General features: G+C 40.9%; 1 protein-coding gene across 6 annotated transcripts in view; it reads left to right on the top strand.

The window, feature by feature from the left end:
• RARB (retinoic acid receptor beta) overlaps positions 1–14,374 on the top strand; it is a 548,867-nt gene that overhangs the window by 425,541 nt on the left and 108,952 nt on the right. For all 6 annotated transcript variants that reach the window (XM_075922032.1, XM_075922031.1, XM_025190306.2 and 3 more), the window contains one exon: positions 10,880–11,028. In XM_075922032.1, the coding sequence (XP_075778147.1) occupies positions 10,880–11,028 (149 nt within the window). The remainder of the gene's footprint in view (positions 1–10,879; positions 11,029–14,374) is intronic.

Here is a 14,374-nt window from a genome sequence, read left to right as displayed (position 1 = left end):
CACTGTCTCATAGCTCTGTTAGCTGTACCCAGCTACAAAACTGAACAGAAATGAACACTTATTTTTTACCACAGATATAATTTGGATTGCACTCAGATGGCAAATTTGTTGAGTAAGAAGAAGCTGTTTTCCCAGACTCACTTATCACAGTAGAACTGCATTTTAACACAACTTAAGCTCTATGATCTTTTAAAAATTAAGACATTTTATTGATCTTTTTTCAGTAACATGGAGCCCTAGATTGACATGCTCTCCCTGGATTCAAAGACAGTTTTCGTAGTGCTTAAGACAGTAGTCACCAACCAGTAGCTCGGGATCTACTGGTAGATCTTGGCACCTCTGATAAGTAATCCTGAGTGGGTTGGCCAAGAAGCTATCAAGTGCCAGCACTTCAGCTGCCCCTTCCTCAACTGCTGCGCATCTCCTGCCCTTTGCCTTGGAGCTGCCTCCCCTACGAGCCTCCTGCTTGCTGTGTAGGGCCGGGGAGTGAGAAGACGGGTGCGGATGTCAAGGTGCCCCCTCTCCCACCCTGTATCCTATCTCCACAGAGCAGAGAGGTGGCACAACAGGACTTGGTATGAAGTTTGCTGGCTGCTTTTGGGAGTGGTGTAGAGCCAGGGCAGGGGTGACCACCTAGGAGCCACCTGAGGTAATCAGTGCCAGTCAAAGCCCACATACTGGAACCCTACCCCAGTCATGAACCCCTTCCTGCACCCCTAGCCCCGAGCACCCCTGCATCCAAATATCCTCCCAGAGCCTGCACCTAGAACCCCCTCTGGCACCCCAACTGCCTGCCCCAAGCTCAGCTCAGAGCCCCTCTCGCACTCCAAATCCCTTAATCCAAGACCAGAGCCTGCACCCCAACCTGCTGCCCCTGCCTGGTGAAAGTGAGGGAGGATGGGGGAGGGAGGGATGGAGGATGGAGTGAGCAGGTGCGGGGCCTCAGAGAAGGGGCACAAAGGAGGCAGGACAAGGGTATTTGGGTTTGAGGTAGATCTTGGATTGCACTTAAATTCAAAAAGTGCTCTCGTGCTTAAAAAGGTTGGAGACCCCTGGCTTAGGATAAGTGATTCAGTCCCCCTCTATACAAGCTGCTTTAGCCCATATGTTATTTCACTTCCACTTTTACAAAATTGTAAAATCTTCTGTCTAGTGAGTTTTGTCAGACTTCTGTCAGGCCTGGTCTACTCTTAAAACTCATGCCCCTGAGGGTGCATCCACACAGCACCCTTGGCTCAAAATAATCTATACCAACACAAAATAGCTCTGCAGTGTAGATGTACTGTCAGAGACAAAGTTAAGACAACCTACGCTCCAATGTAGATTGTAGAACCATCTACAGAATTATTCCTTTGCCCTAACTACATCCTCTTGAAGGGGTATATGCATAGCACCATAGCTGTTCTTGTGCTTGGAGTATAGACTAAGGCTGTGTCTACCCTACAAAATTATGTTGCCCTAATTTACATCAGCATACAATTGTGTGTGTGTGCCCACTTAGCTTTTTCTGTCAGTGGTGTATGTCTTTACCAGGAATGCTTGTATTGTCATTGGGGGGCATTCTGGAATGGCTCCTGAAAGCCAGTAACCGTTGATGGAGGCAGTGCTCTGTGTCTTTGTATACACTGGTAGGGAAGGTGAATTTAAATGAAAATACTTCCTTGGATAGGTCGACGTAAGTCTGCTATGAAAACACTTCCTTGGATAGGTCAACGTAAGTCTGCTTATGACAGCCTAACTGTTTAGCAACGTGGACCAGGCCTAAGACTAAAGTCAGAGTTTAGCATAGTTTTTCTGCCAGATGTAATGATACAGAAACCATCTGCATTCTTAATTGCTGTTTTGCTGAGCTATTTTTTTTCCTGAGAGTACCTCCATATGTTAATTTAAAAGCGACAGTAGGCCGAATTCCATTCTGTCATCAGTTAAAACAAAACTAACACTTGAACAACTGGGCTTTATAGTATTCGCTCTTGAATTTTGGTTTAAAAACAAATAAAACAGTAGCATAATAATGGTTATTAGTAGAAAATTGAGAGAAAAATGTAAAGTACACAGAATATTACAGGAGTTTTCCTGAGTTCTTCAGGGATTTCTTTAAACCACTTTGAGCAGTGTATTTTGCCATTCTGGGAGTCTAAGCCTACTCCTCTTTCAGTCAAAAGCTTCATCAACTTCAGTGGAAGCAAAATTGTACCCTTGGTCGGAGTTGCTTTTGAAACCAAAGACTCTGGTTTATATTTTGCACTATGTTTCACCTGCTGGTTTTCCATAATAAAGCTTAAAATGTAGTATTAAAAAATTGTGAATCTAACATTTTGAAGTGTGTTACTAATCTCTTTTGAGCCTTCCATCAGCACCCAAAATTCCAATCTAAATAACGTGTAAGTGATGAAAGATCAAGCCCTTTGTATTGAACAACTTTTTTTGTGTTATTATTATTAATTTACCTTGAATTATCAATGATTACTCAGGCTTTTCAAGGTTTATTAATCAAAACTTTTATTGACTGAGCAGGATTATTATTATTATTTATATTACAGTAATGCCTAGGCACCCCAGCCAAGATCAGAGCCCAGCTATGCTCATGATTGTACAGATATCTAGAAAGATAAAATCCCTGCTCAAAACAGTTTTAATAGGCCACTTCACCTTTCAGGGTCCCTTGAAATATGCGTTAACTAGTTATGCTAAACACTGTTTCACCGTTAGCTGTTACTCTGAGTATGTGTCCCAGGCCTGAGGTAGAGCTTTATGTAAGCTCAAAAGATTTGTCTTACTCAAATCTAAACAAGAAAAGTTGGTCCAATAAAAGAGATATTACCACATCTAGCTCATCTGTCTATTACTTAAATAGAATAGACACAAAAAGGGCAGGGGAAAAGAAATAGTATTACTGTATCCCTGTTATATGTATGGCTAATTGAGGTTCAGACAAATTAAGTGACTTGCCCAAGGAAATCAGTGTGAGGGCTGGGAATTGAGCACAGCTCTTCAAGTCAGAGTTTTGTTTCTCAACACAATAGCATCTTTCTTCTCCAAGGGTGTGTCTAGACTACCTAGTTTTGTCGACAAAAGTGGACTTTTGTCGACAAAACTATACCAGCATCTACACTACCGCTGAGTTCTGTCGACATAACGTCGACAGAACTCAGCAGTTTTGTTGACGCTGGTATACCTCATTTTACGAGGCATAACACCTTCTGTCGACAGAACTCTGTCGACAGAAGGTGTTATTGCCTGTAACGTTGCGTCCAGACTACGGAGTTCTGTCGACAAAGCAGCTTGCTTTGTCGACAGAACTCAATGTGTCTGGACGCTCTTTGTCGACGGAAGTTTTGTCGACAGTATCTGTCGACAAAACTTCCGTCGACAAAACACGGTAGTCTAGACGTACCCTAAGTGTGTTGCTTTTTGGGTCTGATCTTGTACCCTAGACCTGGCTCCTTATTTTCTATTTGATGGCTGAGAGTTGGGCGCATTATTAAGTATTTAAGGATGTTGTTACAGTAAGTGATTTTGAAATATTATTTCAAGCACAGTGTAGGAATTCTACATGGTATCTAATACCAATCTGAAGAATCATGTTTAACTTTTCAACAAATGGACAAGGATAGCTTTGGCTCTCTGAAGTAGAAAACCGCATTATAAAAATGTAATGTAGATATTTAATCTTCTGGTGTCCCTTATGAAAATGCAAGTCCACTTCCCATAATAAAAGTCAGCCTGAAGACTAACTTTTTTTTTCCGGGGCCTTCACCCAGGTCCACCTTTTTTTTTTGGAGGGGGGGAGACCTAAGCTGTCTTGTAGAGCAGTAATATGTCATGAATAAAATCAATGCTCGAAAAATTATGACCATAAGTTAAAATGAAACAAGTAAAATAAGTAATGTAACATTATAGATTAAAGACAGATGTGTGCTGCTGACAAGACATGAGCTCATTAGAAGGGGGAGAAAGAAAAGAGGATATGGAAAGTAAAAAATAAACTACTTACAGATGTCTAAAAATGTAGATGTATTATCTCCATATGGACCAATCATCGTAGCCTTCACTTCAATTCCAGTGCATTGTGTTCATGCCTAAAATTCTCACATGGGATGATGAGGTTGATAGAACTGGTACCCCCCAGTTCTAACAAAAATACTAACAAAAATTTAAGCTGGTATATCACAACCTGATTTTTTTTAACTAAGGTTGTTTTTAATAAGTTGATTATGGTGCTGTGTGAATGTACTATGCATGACTTACTGTGTATTTAAAATCCGACAGCTTCAGTGACTGAGGGGAACAGATTTGAAAGAGGTTTTTGCCTTGACAAAACAGTTTTGTTTAAAGAAAAGAAAATCAAAGTCTTTACCTATGGTATCCCTTTGTTTGCATCCCATTGTCTGTGTCTTGCACCTGTTGTGTATATGGCACGAATAGAAGGGATTCATAGAGCAGCTACAGTATTTAGCTAGGAACCCGGGTGACCGGGTCAAACACACACTCACTCTGGGGTCATGGCCAGGTTACGAAGTCAAGGCTGGCAAGTCTCCATAATAATGGTTTTTTTTCTCATTCTTTTTTGTGTCTTCCAAACAAGATTTTTGTCTAAAAACAAAACAAAAGTCGAACTAATGCTAACTATTTGTTTCAGTGTGACATATTCAAAGCACTTTATTTAAACAAAATTTGGGTGGGCATGATTCAGTGATATTTTGGATTTAATTTGATAGGATGGTTTTGAATGGCATAAGAAAAATACATTTGTGTGGAAAGAAAAGAAATCTGCCTTTTCACTGCCCAGATTTTTACTGGAAGATGATTAAAAGCAGACTTTCCCCCCAGACTAGACATAAAAATTAAATGAGCTACAATATATATTTTTTTGCAAATGTTTGGAAGCTTATAAATAACATTGAAATGAAATGCACACATACAAGCAGCGGAGAATCTGTTTCTAATTACTTGTACTTTAGCTGAACTTTGGCGTTTCCTTTGACTTTCTGCCTAATGTATGTGAGCTGTGTGCTTTGCACTCCAGCAGCGAATTCACAAAAAAAAAAAAAAAAAAAAAATCCAGACTGACTCTTCTTGGTGCCAACAAAAATGAGGGTTAACAGAATGTTTTGACCAAGTGCAACACTTTTCTATTCACCCTAATTAGCTGAAATTGCTCCTTCCCACCAGGGACTCAGAACTCAGTGTTCAAAGTTCCCTTGGGGCTATCCAGGAAATGCCATTTGCTTTACAACTTCTTATTCTTTTAAGACTCAGCTGTCCAAAGTGTGCATTAAAATACAGTCTTAATAATCTAAGTTTCTAGTAAAATGAACGGGCCATCATAACGTTTGTCTGCTTCTGATCAGACACAAAATAAAATACCTCTATCTGTCAACATGGTTTGGCTAGCAGTAAATTAGCCCTTATACACTCTCTTAAGGATCTTATCTGATACTTTATCTAGCCTTTAGAAAAATTTCAAACATGTTGGGAATCTTTTGTATGGGAATCCCTGAATGCTTAAGTGGAACTTGCCCGTTTTGTAACTTCTTTTATGCTGTATTTCCTCTGGTGAGTTGAGATTCACATCTCTGCTAATAGTCAAACATTAATAAACAAGAAAAACTTAAAAAACAACAAATAGTCTGATAGAACTTTAAAGACCAACAAAACATGTAGATGGTATCATGAGCTTTTGTGGGCACAGCCCACTTCTTTGTTTTGTTTTTTTCCACTTTGGGAAAATTGTAGGATTACCTTAAAATTGCATCAACTGGGACACTACCTCCCTGTTTGTAACACATACAGAATGGCTTTTTTCTGCTGCTCTTACCCAAACAACCTATGTGAAGTATAGGGTTGCCAGATGGTTTAACCAAAAATACCAAACACTCTCCGCCCCCCCCTAAAAAAAACAGCAAACAAACAGTGGGGGAGGGGCGGAATTCTATGGAGGGAAAAAAAAGGACTAATAGTCAAACATTAATAAACAAGAAAAACTTAAAAAACAACAAATAGTCTGATAGAACTTTAAAGACCAACAAAACATGTAGATGGTATCATGAGCTTTTAAGTTATTAAGAGTTATTAAGCAAAATAAATACATAAATAAATACATAAATAAAAAACCAGCATTAAAACAACACAGCCCCTTTCAGAATGCATGCAGAGTCAGAATAGAGATAGGAACAGGGGAGAAGTTGAGCACAAGGACCCAGGTAAGGCATTGCTTCCCCTTGGTCTTTAGGCTTTTTGCCAGCAGCCATTTTGTTTTCTTGATCAAGCCAGAACGCAGCTTCCCTGCGGAACCAGGTAAACAGGAGGTCCTGGGGTTGAGGGACTGGGGGTGTCGGAGGCCGAGCCCAGTTGCCAAGTGTGTCATAGGGTTGCCAGATGTCTGGTATTTTTGTCTCCTGGCCGGGCAAAAAGTCAGAAAATACGCAACATTTTAGGTGTCCGGTATTTTCTGAATTTTTTTACCGGACAGGAGGCAAAAATAAAGGACTGTCCGGGTCAATAACGGACAGCTGGCAACCCTAGTAAAGTGATAATAGTACTTGGTTCCTATACATTACTTCTTTAATCCAGGCTCAGAGGGTAGCCATGTTAGTCTGTAACTAAAAAAAACTTTAAAAATAACAATAGACTGTAGCACCTTGCAGACTAATCAAAATATATAAACAGTATCATGATTTTTCTTGGGCACAAACCTGAAGAAGTGGGTGGTGCCCACAAAATCTCATGATACTATTTATATATTTTGGTTAGTCTCTAAGGTACTACAGAACTATTTTTATCTTTCATCCAGCAACTGCAAAGTGGTGTGCAACATAAATCAATTAAACCTCTGACACCGTCTCTGTGATTTGCCAGCATGCCATTTTACCGATAGGTAAACTGAAGCAAGGAGGCTAAGTCCAAGGATCCAAGGTAGGTTAGTAACAGATAAAAATAGAACCCATATGATCGGAATCCAAACCCTTTGCACAACTATCATTCTTGTCTAAAGCTGAAAATAAACAAGCTCTATCATGTTTTCTTGTGAAAAATAAAACTCACTAGGAATTTGTACTTGTGACCTGTTTCCAGTGTATGGGTTAAGCCACTTTAATAGCAGATATAGCTGAGCTACTTTGGGAAGTTTATTTCTTGTTCTTCTTGTGTTTTGATTGTCGTATCCATTTTCAAATTGTCTAGCTTGGCAGTTCTGTAGCAGCCTCCTCAGCATCTTCAGTTGCTGACTCTGCTTTGTGCATTTATGAACAGACCAAGAGACTCATCTCATCTCAGTAACAAAAGTTCCTGTGGTTTGGCCCAAGTCTGACAGACCTTTGTTGCACATATGGTTAGCAATTTGAACACTACCACTGAATGCTGCTCCTTGTTTGGCATAAAACCATCAAAAAAGTAAAAGTGGATCAGAATTATTCCTAAATGACTGCTTTCCCCAAACTAAGATCATATATGGATGGCAAGTGTGCAATTGTTTTATCAAATGACACAACCCTCGTTCCCCATGGGATGTCTAAAACTGCTTTTTTTCGATTGAGTGAAATAGTTGAATGAGCTAATATAGAAGACACTGCTGAGATTGCAGAGTTTTAGAGCTTAAATTGTTATCATTCCAGATACTGATTAGGAGCCACTACGCTGCATGAACTAGCATGAAATAAGAAACAAAATGTTTGAGGCCTCTCAAGGGCATTTGATGAATCTAACTTTAATTTAAAAAGACTAATAGATTATTGATTTAAGCAGGATGACTGTACACAAATCAATAACAGGGTGCTCGGTTTCTATCTTACATGCTAAAAATGAATATTACAAAAAGGAATATAGTGGATTGTGTCTCCCTCTTTTTTATTAAGAAAAAAATTAAGCTTTGCTCTGAAGAGCTGGGAACCTGTAGGATTTTGCTTATAACTTTTTGATTTGGTAAAGTTAGTGTGAAATTCAGTATGGAACATGTGTGGCCAATACTTCAATCTTTTATATATATATATATATATATATATATATATATATATATATATATATATATATATATATAGTTCTTTGCTTCTCTGTTTTTCTTATAAATATGTCTCATTGATATATAAATCAAAAATTGATTCCTACTACTATTCATTCCTTTGATTACAATGAATATCTTTACGCTGTGTCCTGATTTACTAGTTTTTACTCGGAAAACAATCCCCCCCACACTTTAAGTTGATAGTAACTTTGCCTAAATAAGGACTACTGAAATGACCCCATTCTCTAACAAATAATGAAGGGCTGTCTGACATCCAAAGGTCTTGTCATTGAATTCAGAAGAAAGCGGATTGGGAATGAGTCCCCGATGTAATACAAATGTAACATTTTAAAAATGTGGAAACTATCATAAACAGTGTATCTTGTTCAAAATTTTCTATTGACTGATGTTCTTTTGGGTTCCCAACCACCAGTCTGCAGACCAGTGGCAGGCCATGAACCCTTGCCTGCCAGGCCACAGCAGTCTGCCAGGCCACACGTCCAACTGCTAATGAGCTCCGCCTGCTGGGGAGCTCCGTTCCCTATAAGGTACGCGCCTCTGCATGCACTAAAAATTCTCTTCTTGTGGTGAGTGGTGCTGCAGACTGTCCCGGTGTACCAAGGCTGGAGTCGGGCCGTGGTGAGGCTGTCCCTACCGGGTGTCCCATGCTGGGTGTCTGCGATTTCCGCCCCTTCTGCGGCAGGGCCCAGCTTCCCACATAGGATCTCCCCTGCTGGCTCTAGCCTGCACCATGTGTCTGGCCACTTCCTAATGTCCCAGGGCACTGCAGCTGGCAGCGCCAGTCAGAGTTGTGCAGGGGGAGCCGGGCTCCCTGACTCAAACCAGAGGGTGTCAGGAGGGTGCAGCAAGCCTGAAACACACACACAGGCTGAGTGACCCCGCACCTCTAGGCCCTGACTGTTAACAACCTTCGGAGGAACTCTCGAGCCACCAGAAATGTGCGCCCACCCCTGTCACTTGTGCGACAGACACCACCAATCCCATGCATGTGTCGGGGGCTGAGCTTTCACCAGGCCTGGCAGGGCAGGTGCGGGGTCTCTTCCCAGCCATGGAAGAGCAGTTTGTTGTGTGGCGGGAGGGCAGTAAAGAGCCTGGCATACCAGCCTTAGAGCAGCCACAACACGGGCAGCAGCGTTCAGCTGAGAGGCAGCCCAAGGCTAGGTGTGGGGGCAGGGCAGGCAGTGGGGATTTTGGGGGCAGGGCTAATCCTGGGGGGGCTCTGGGGCTGGAGGCCTCTAAGAGACGGGGGGACTCTGGGGATGGGGCTAGTAGTGGGGGGTGGCTATGAGGGCAGGGCTGGCACTGGGGGGCTCTGGGGATGGGGCTAATATTGGGGACTGGGGGCTGGCACTGGGGTGGAGGCTCTGGGGTGGTTGAGTGCAGTGGTGTTCTGGAAATGGGGGGCGAGGTGGGGAGCTCTAAGGGGTGGGGGACTCTGAGGGAGGGAAGCTGGCATGAAGTTGGTTGGATGCAGGAGACTCTGGGGTCAGTGGCTGACACTGGGGGTAGTGGAGTGATGGGGGAGGTCTAGGGGTTGAGCTGGCACTGGGAAATTCTGGGGGCTGGGGCTTTTGGCGAACTGGTAACATTTTATTTGCATATTTGCGTATTCATTATTTGCATAATGAATATGCAAATAAAGTGTTACTGGTTCGCCAAAAGTTTGTGAATGGGTTTGCCGGTCCCTGGTGGTATCAAAAAGGTTGGGAACCACTGCTTTAGGGTTCTCTTTTAGGACTGTTGAGAATTAGCTCTGTAAATAATGTCTAATATTTCTGTATAGATATAAATTCATGGGCTAAGTTTTTTATATGTGTCTGTTGAAACATAGAAGTGTTTGTCCAAGAAGCAGCAGAACAACTTGCTGAAACAAGAAAATCTATTACCTATCTACAATAAATACGAATTATGATAATGGTGTATCAGAGAGAACCAGTGGAGATGTTTTGAAACAATCTAGATTACATGTCTCACACAGCTTCACAGAGCTTTCATGTTGTTTTCCAGAAAGGAGAAACTAACGCCTCAACAGACTGAAAATAAATGTCCATCCAGAAATATTAAGGCAATAAAACAACAAGATGTCATAATACTTAAGTAGTCCTTTTTCAGAATGGTTTACAAACATTAACCCACCAGAAGGCAGATAATTGTTACTGTTATGTCTTTTGTACAGATGGAGAAGCTGTAGGATTAGAATTTGGTAATGCTGTGCTCCTATTCTTGTGTTTAAATTGTCTGTCTCTTAATTCACATTGATTGGTTTCCATATCCTTCCATAACAGACTTTGCATCCTGAAAATTCTGTCTCTGTTGTGGAAGAAGAAGAGTGATTTCACAGCACATTTAGCTAAAAGATATATATTAGATAGATAGGTATTTCTCAAGTCATTCCCCATCAAAGACCAAATTCTGTGCGCGAATGTGCACCCATCGCTCGGGTATACTTCCAAGGGCACAATCCAAAAAAAATATGATCTGAATTCTCTCCCCTGATGCCCAAATTCATTTCCTAGTCTAATTTAAAGGATTAACTAGTGTGTGGGGTGTGTGTGTCTGTATGTGTAATCTTAGGATGGAATTTGGCGCAGCATGTGGATCTGACATCATGTGCCTTTTGGAATATGGGATGATAAAATTATGGAAAAGGCTGAATTTATGCATCTTACTCATTTTAAAAAATACATCTGTGTTGGGGAGACAAGGTGTGGATCTGATGGCATTTCTTAAATGTTGCTAAGAAGTCTAAACATATGCTTGTGATACACAATTTTAATAGCTGTCAAGGGATAACAGTGGACTATATAAACGTCAAAGGTAATGCATTAAAATGGTAATTTCTTTTTTCTTTTGTAGCCATTGAAACTCAGAGTACCAGTTCTGAAGAACTTGTCCCAAGTCCACCTTCCCCTCTTCCTCCTCCTCGTGTTTACAAGCCCTGTTTTGTCTGTCAGGACAAGTCATCTGGATATCATTATGGTGTCAGTGCTTGTGAGGGATGTAAGGTGAGTACCAAAACCACATTGGTATATTTTGTTAGAAATCCCTAAATTTCTTTTAGAGATGGAGTAAACAGATGAGGTTCAGACTAAATCAAATACCTTTGCAGACAGGATAGCTTTCCTGCTAGAATTAACTCTAACTTAGCGAGTAGCGCCAGACAAGTGGTTTTCATATCTGGAGTTACGTGTCCTTTCCACTCTTACAACAGTATATGATTGGCTGACATGAGGATGTAATTGGAAGTACATTTTCTTAGTTATGGTACTTTGCAGAATGTTGTAAAAATTCATGATGGCTCCTTCTCGTAATTCATTGTGTCCACTGGCAAATTAAGTATTGTATTGGGAGGCAGACTTAGTTCATCTTCTGTGTTGAACCTTTATGTACGATGCCCCTTATAGTCCATGTAGAGATTTAAAGGTCAAATACAGATCTCAATCTTCCCAAAGTTCAACAGAATCAAGATTGTGATATTAGCTCAACCCCCTACACAGTTAAGATTAGCATAAAGTTAAAATGTGGATATGGTTCCAAGCTTTCAAAAAATGTATTAGTGTTTGTATCAGGGGTTTGGTTATGGACCATAGGCAAAGCAGAATGGCAGCGGTTATACTTGTGTTGGCCAGCTATTTTTTCAACATTGTGATTATCAGAAACTTTGTTGACCATCCATACATATTTTTACATACACAGCGTGTGATGAATGAAAGCCATTTTGAATTGGAGTTTTAGAGTATATGCTTGTGGAGGCTGAATATGTAGCAGAGTGGTTATGTAAACTGAGTCGTGTGTGTGTGTGTGTTACGTTAGAGAAGGGTGGGGAGCAGCATGACCATATGGTAGATACAATATTTTATATCAAAATACAATGGGGGAAATTATGAAGAGGGAGTGCTTAAATAGAGTTTATATAATTTTGGAGTTTATTAGTGATGTTTACCTACTGTAGAATATCTTTATGGTTATTGTGAGAAGAGTTATAGAGCACATGTGCTCTCAACATTATTGATTTTGAAATCTGGTTCTGATCCATACAGGTATGTGTTCTTCCCTATGGAAGAACACATACATCTGCTCATGCACACGCAGTTAAGTTTAGGGATGGTTTTAGGCTAATATTGCAGTCAAGATCTTCCAGATATTAATAGACAAAGTGAAAAGAGCAGTAACGTGCAGGCACCGTCAGTGGTAGGTGCTGCTGTACAAAAGGTTTGAGTTTAAGGTTGATGTTTGTTGCACAGAATAGTCTCCATCTTGTAGCATGATTATAGTATCCCACAAATTTAGTGGGTACACCTGAATGCAGGGCAAGGAATGACATTAGAATGGTATAACATACCTTGGGATCATTCTCTTTTACCCTAATACACACTATAGGCAAGGCACACTATAAAAGTGATCAAATAGTTTAATCTTCTATTGAAAATGTCTGATTTGTTAAAAGAAAAGAATAAAATCTATATTTTGGTGTATTTATATGAAATATTGGAATTTCTTCCGGTTTTATTAGTCACCTAGCCCTGGTCTACGCTAAAGGTGCAAGTTGACTTAAGATACGCAGCTTATCTTACATTGTGTTTTCACGCTGTCCACACAGACTTCCATACGCTCCCATCGACTTCCCTTACTCCTTGTGAGGAGCAGGGCTACTAGCGCCGATGGGAGCACACTCTCAGTTCAAATGAGTATGTCTTCACTAGGCCTGCTAATACGATTGCGGCAGCATTGATCTTCCGTATAGTGTAGACAAGCCCCTCCACATTTAGGCCCCAGTCCTATATCTTCTAGCTTGCAGTGGTTTTGCCACCCCTACATAGGCCCTCTCTCCACTGCTGTTTGCACTGCTGTGGTTATGATTTCAGTGGTGCTTTCACTCCTTTGGGAAAGAAGTTGCGGGATCTCAACCTGCTATTTTTGCTCCATAAATGTACCATGAATAGGTATTTGAAAGTTAGCATATAAGATCATCAGTGTTTTAAATTCTCCCTCCAGTGTTGATTTTTTGCTTGTGTTTCCTGGCCATGTTCTCAAATACTGCAGTGCTATGGTGGTTGTACTGCTGCTGAAATTTCCCTTTCTCTTTGAAAAAGTACGGTAAAAACTTCACTTAATTGCAAATCATCTTTTCCTGAGGTGCACACAAAAATGATGGTAGCCTCTCTCTTGTTCAGCAAGAATATAATGGCAGAATGAAAAGTGAGAGGTTGCATGTTTCTAAGGCTTCATTACTTTTGAAAAATATGCTAAGGTGTACTTATGACGTACAGTCTAGACCAGTAAGTGGCTGTGTCACTCCTGCCCTGTAACCTGTCTTTACAAGGTTTTTCAGTTATTGCCTATAACCTGAACTGCACCCAAACACCCTCCAGAATATTATTTTCTCCCAGCTCTGTGTGTATGCAGGGCATGTATGCTGCAGCCAGCCAGCCACATCTTAGCTCTTATCAGCCTTAAAGATTACCATAGCGTCTCCACAACACATTCCCAGTCCCAGATTTCTACCAAAGAAACTTGTACTTCTCAACCCCCTCCTGGACACACCACTTGTACTGAGTTGGTTATTCCTTTAAGGGAATAGTATGCACATAACTTGCTACCCTGCATGGAGGTACTCAGCCACTTCAGTTTAAATACACTGGATTAGATAAAGCAGTAAAACAAGTTTATTAAATGTAAAGAAAGATTTTAAATGAGTACAAGTATGAGATGAAATGTCAAAACAGGATACAAGAGAAATGAAGGTAAAACAATTAGTGTATCACCTAGCAAACTATATTAGATTCAAAGCAAAGTTTCCTCACCTCATAATTTTAAGCAGTTTTACTGACCAGACTTTTTCGGTCAGGATTCAAAGTCTAATGGTTGCCCCCTTATCTCTTCCAGTGCAGTGAATGCAGTGGGTAAGGGGAGAGGGAGAGGGGAGCCTTGGGGTTTCTGCCCTTTCATTATAGTCCTGTCCCCAGTTTGAGAAGCATTTCCAGCTGGAAGATCAGTGACAGGCAGTCTGGGGCTTTGTCTACACTTTCAACTTCACTTTAAACTGAAAGTGGCCAAGGCACTAGCACTGGAAGAGAGATCTCCCAGGGCTCTATGTAAACCACCTTCACAAGGAGAGTAACCAACAGCACTGGGAGCATGACTCCCAGTATTGTAGCCTGTTTTACACTGGTGCGTTACTGCACTTGTGACTTGCTGCACTCAGGAGTGTGTGTATGTGTGTACGTGTGTATGTGTGTGTGTGTTTTTCACATTCCTAAGCCAGAAAGTTACAGCGCTGTAAAGTGCCTGTGTAGACTTAGCCTGCGTGAAGAGAACCCCATACTGTTTCTCTGCCAAGGTGTAGATTAT

This window comes from Pelodiscus sinensis, chromosome 2 (genome assembly GCF_049634645.1).
Source record: "Pelodiscus sinensis isolate JC-2024 chromosome 2, ASM4963464v1, whole genome shotgun sequence".
In the NCBI taxonomy this organism is placed as follows: Eukaryota; Metazoa; Chordata; order Testudines; family Trionychidae; genus Pelodiscus; species Pelodiscus sinensis.
This window is presented reverse-complemented; position numbering and strand designations above follow the sequence as displayed.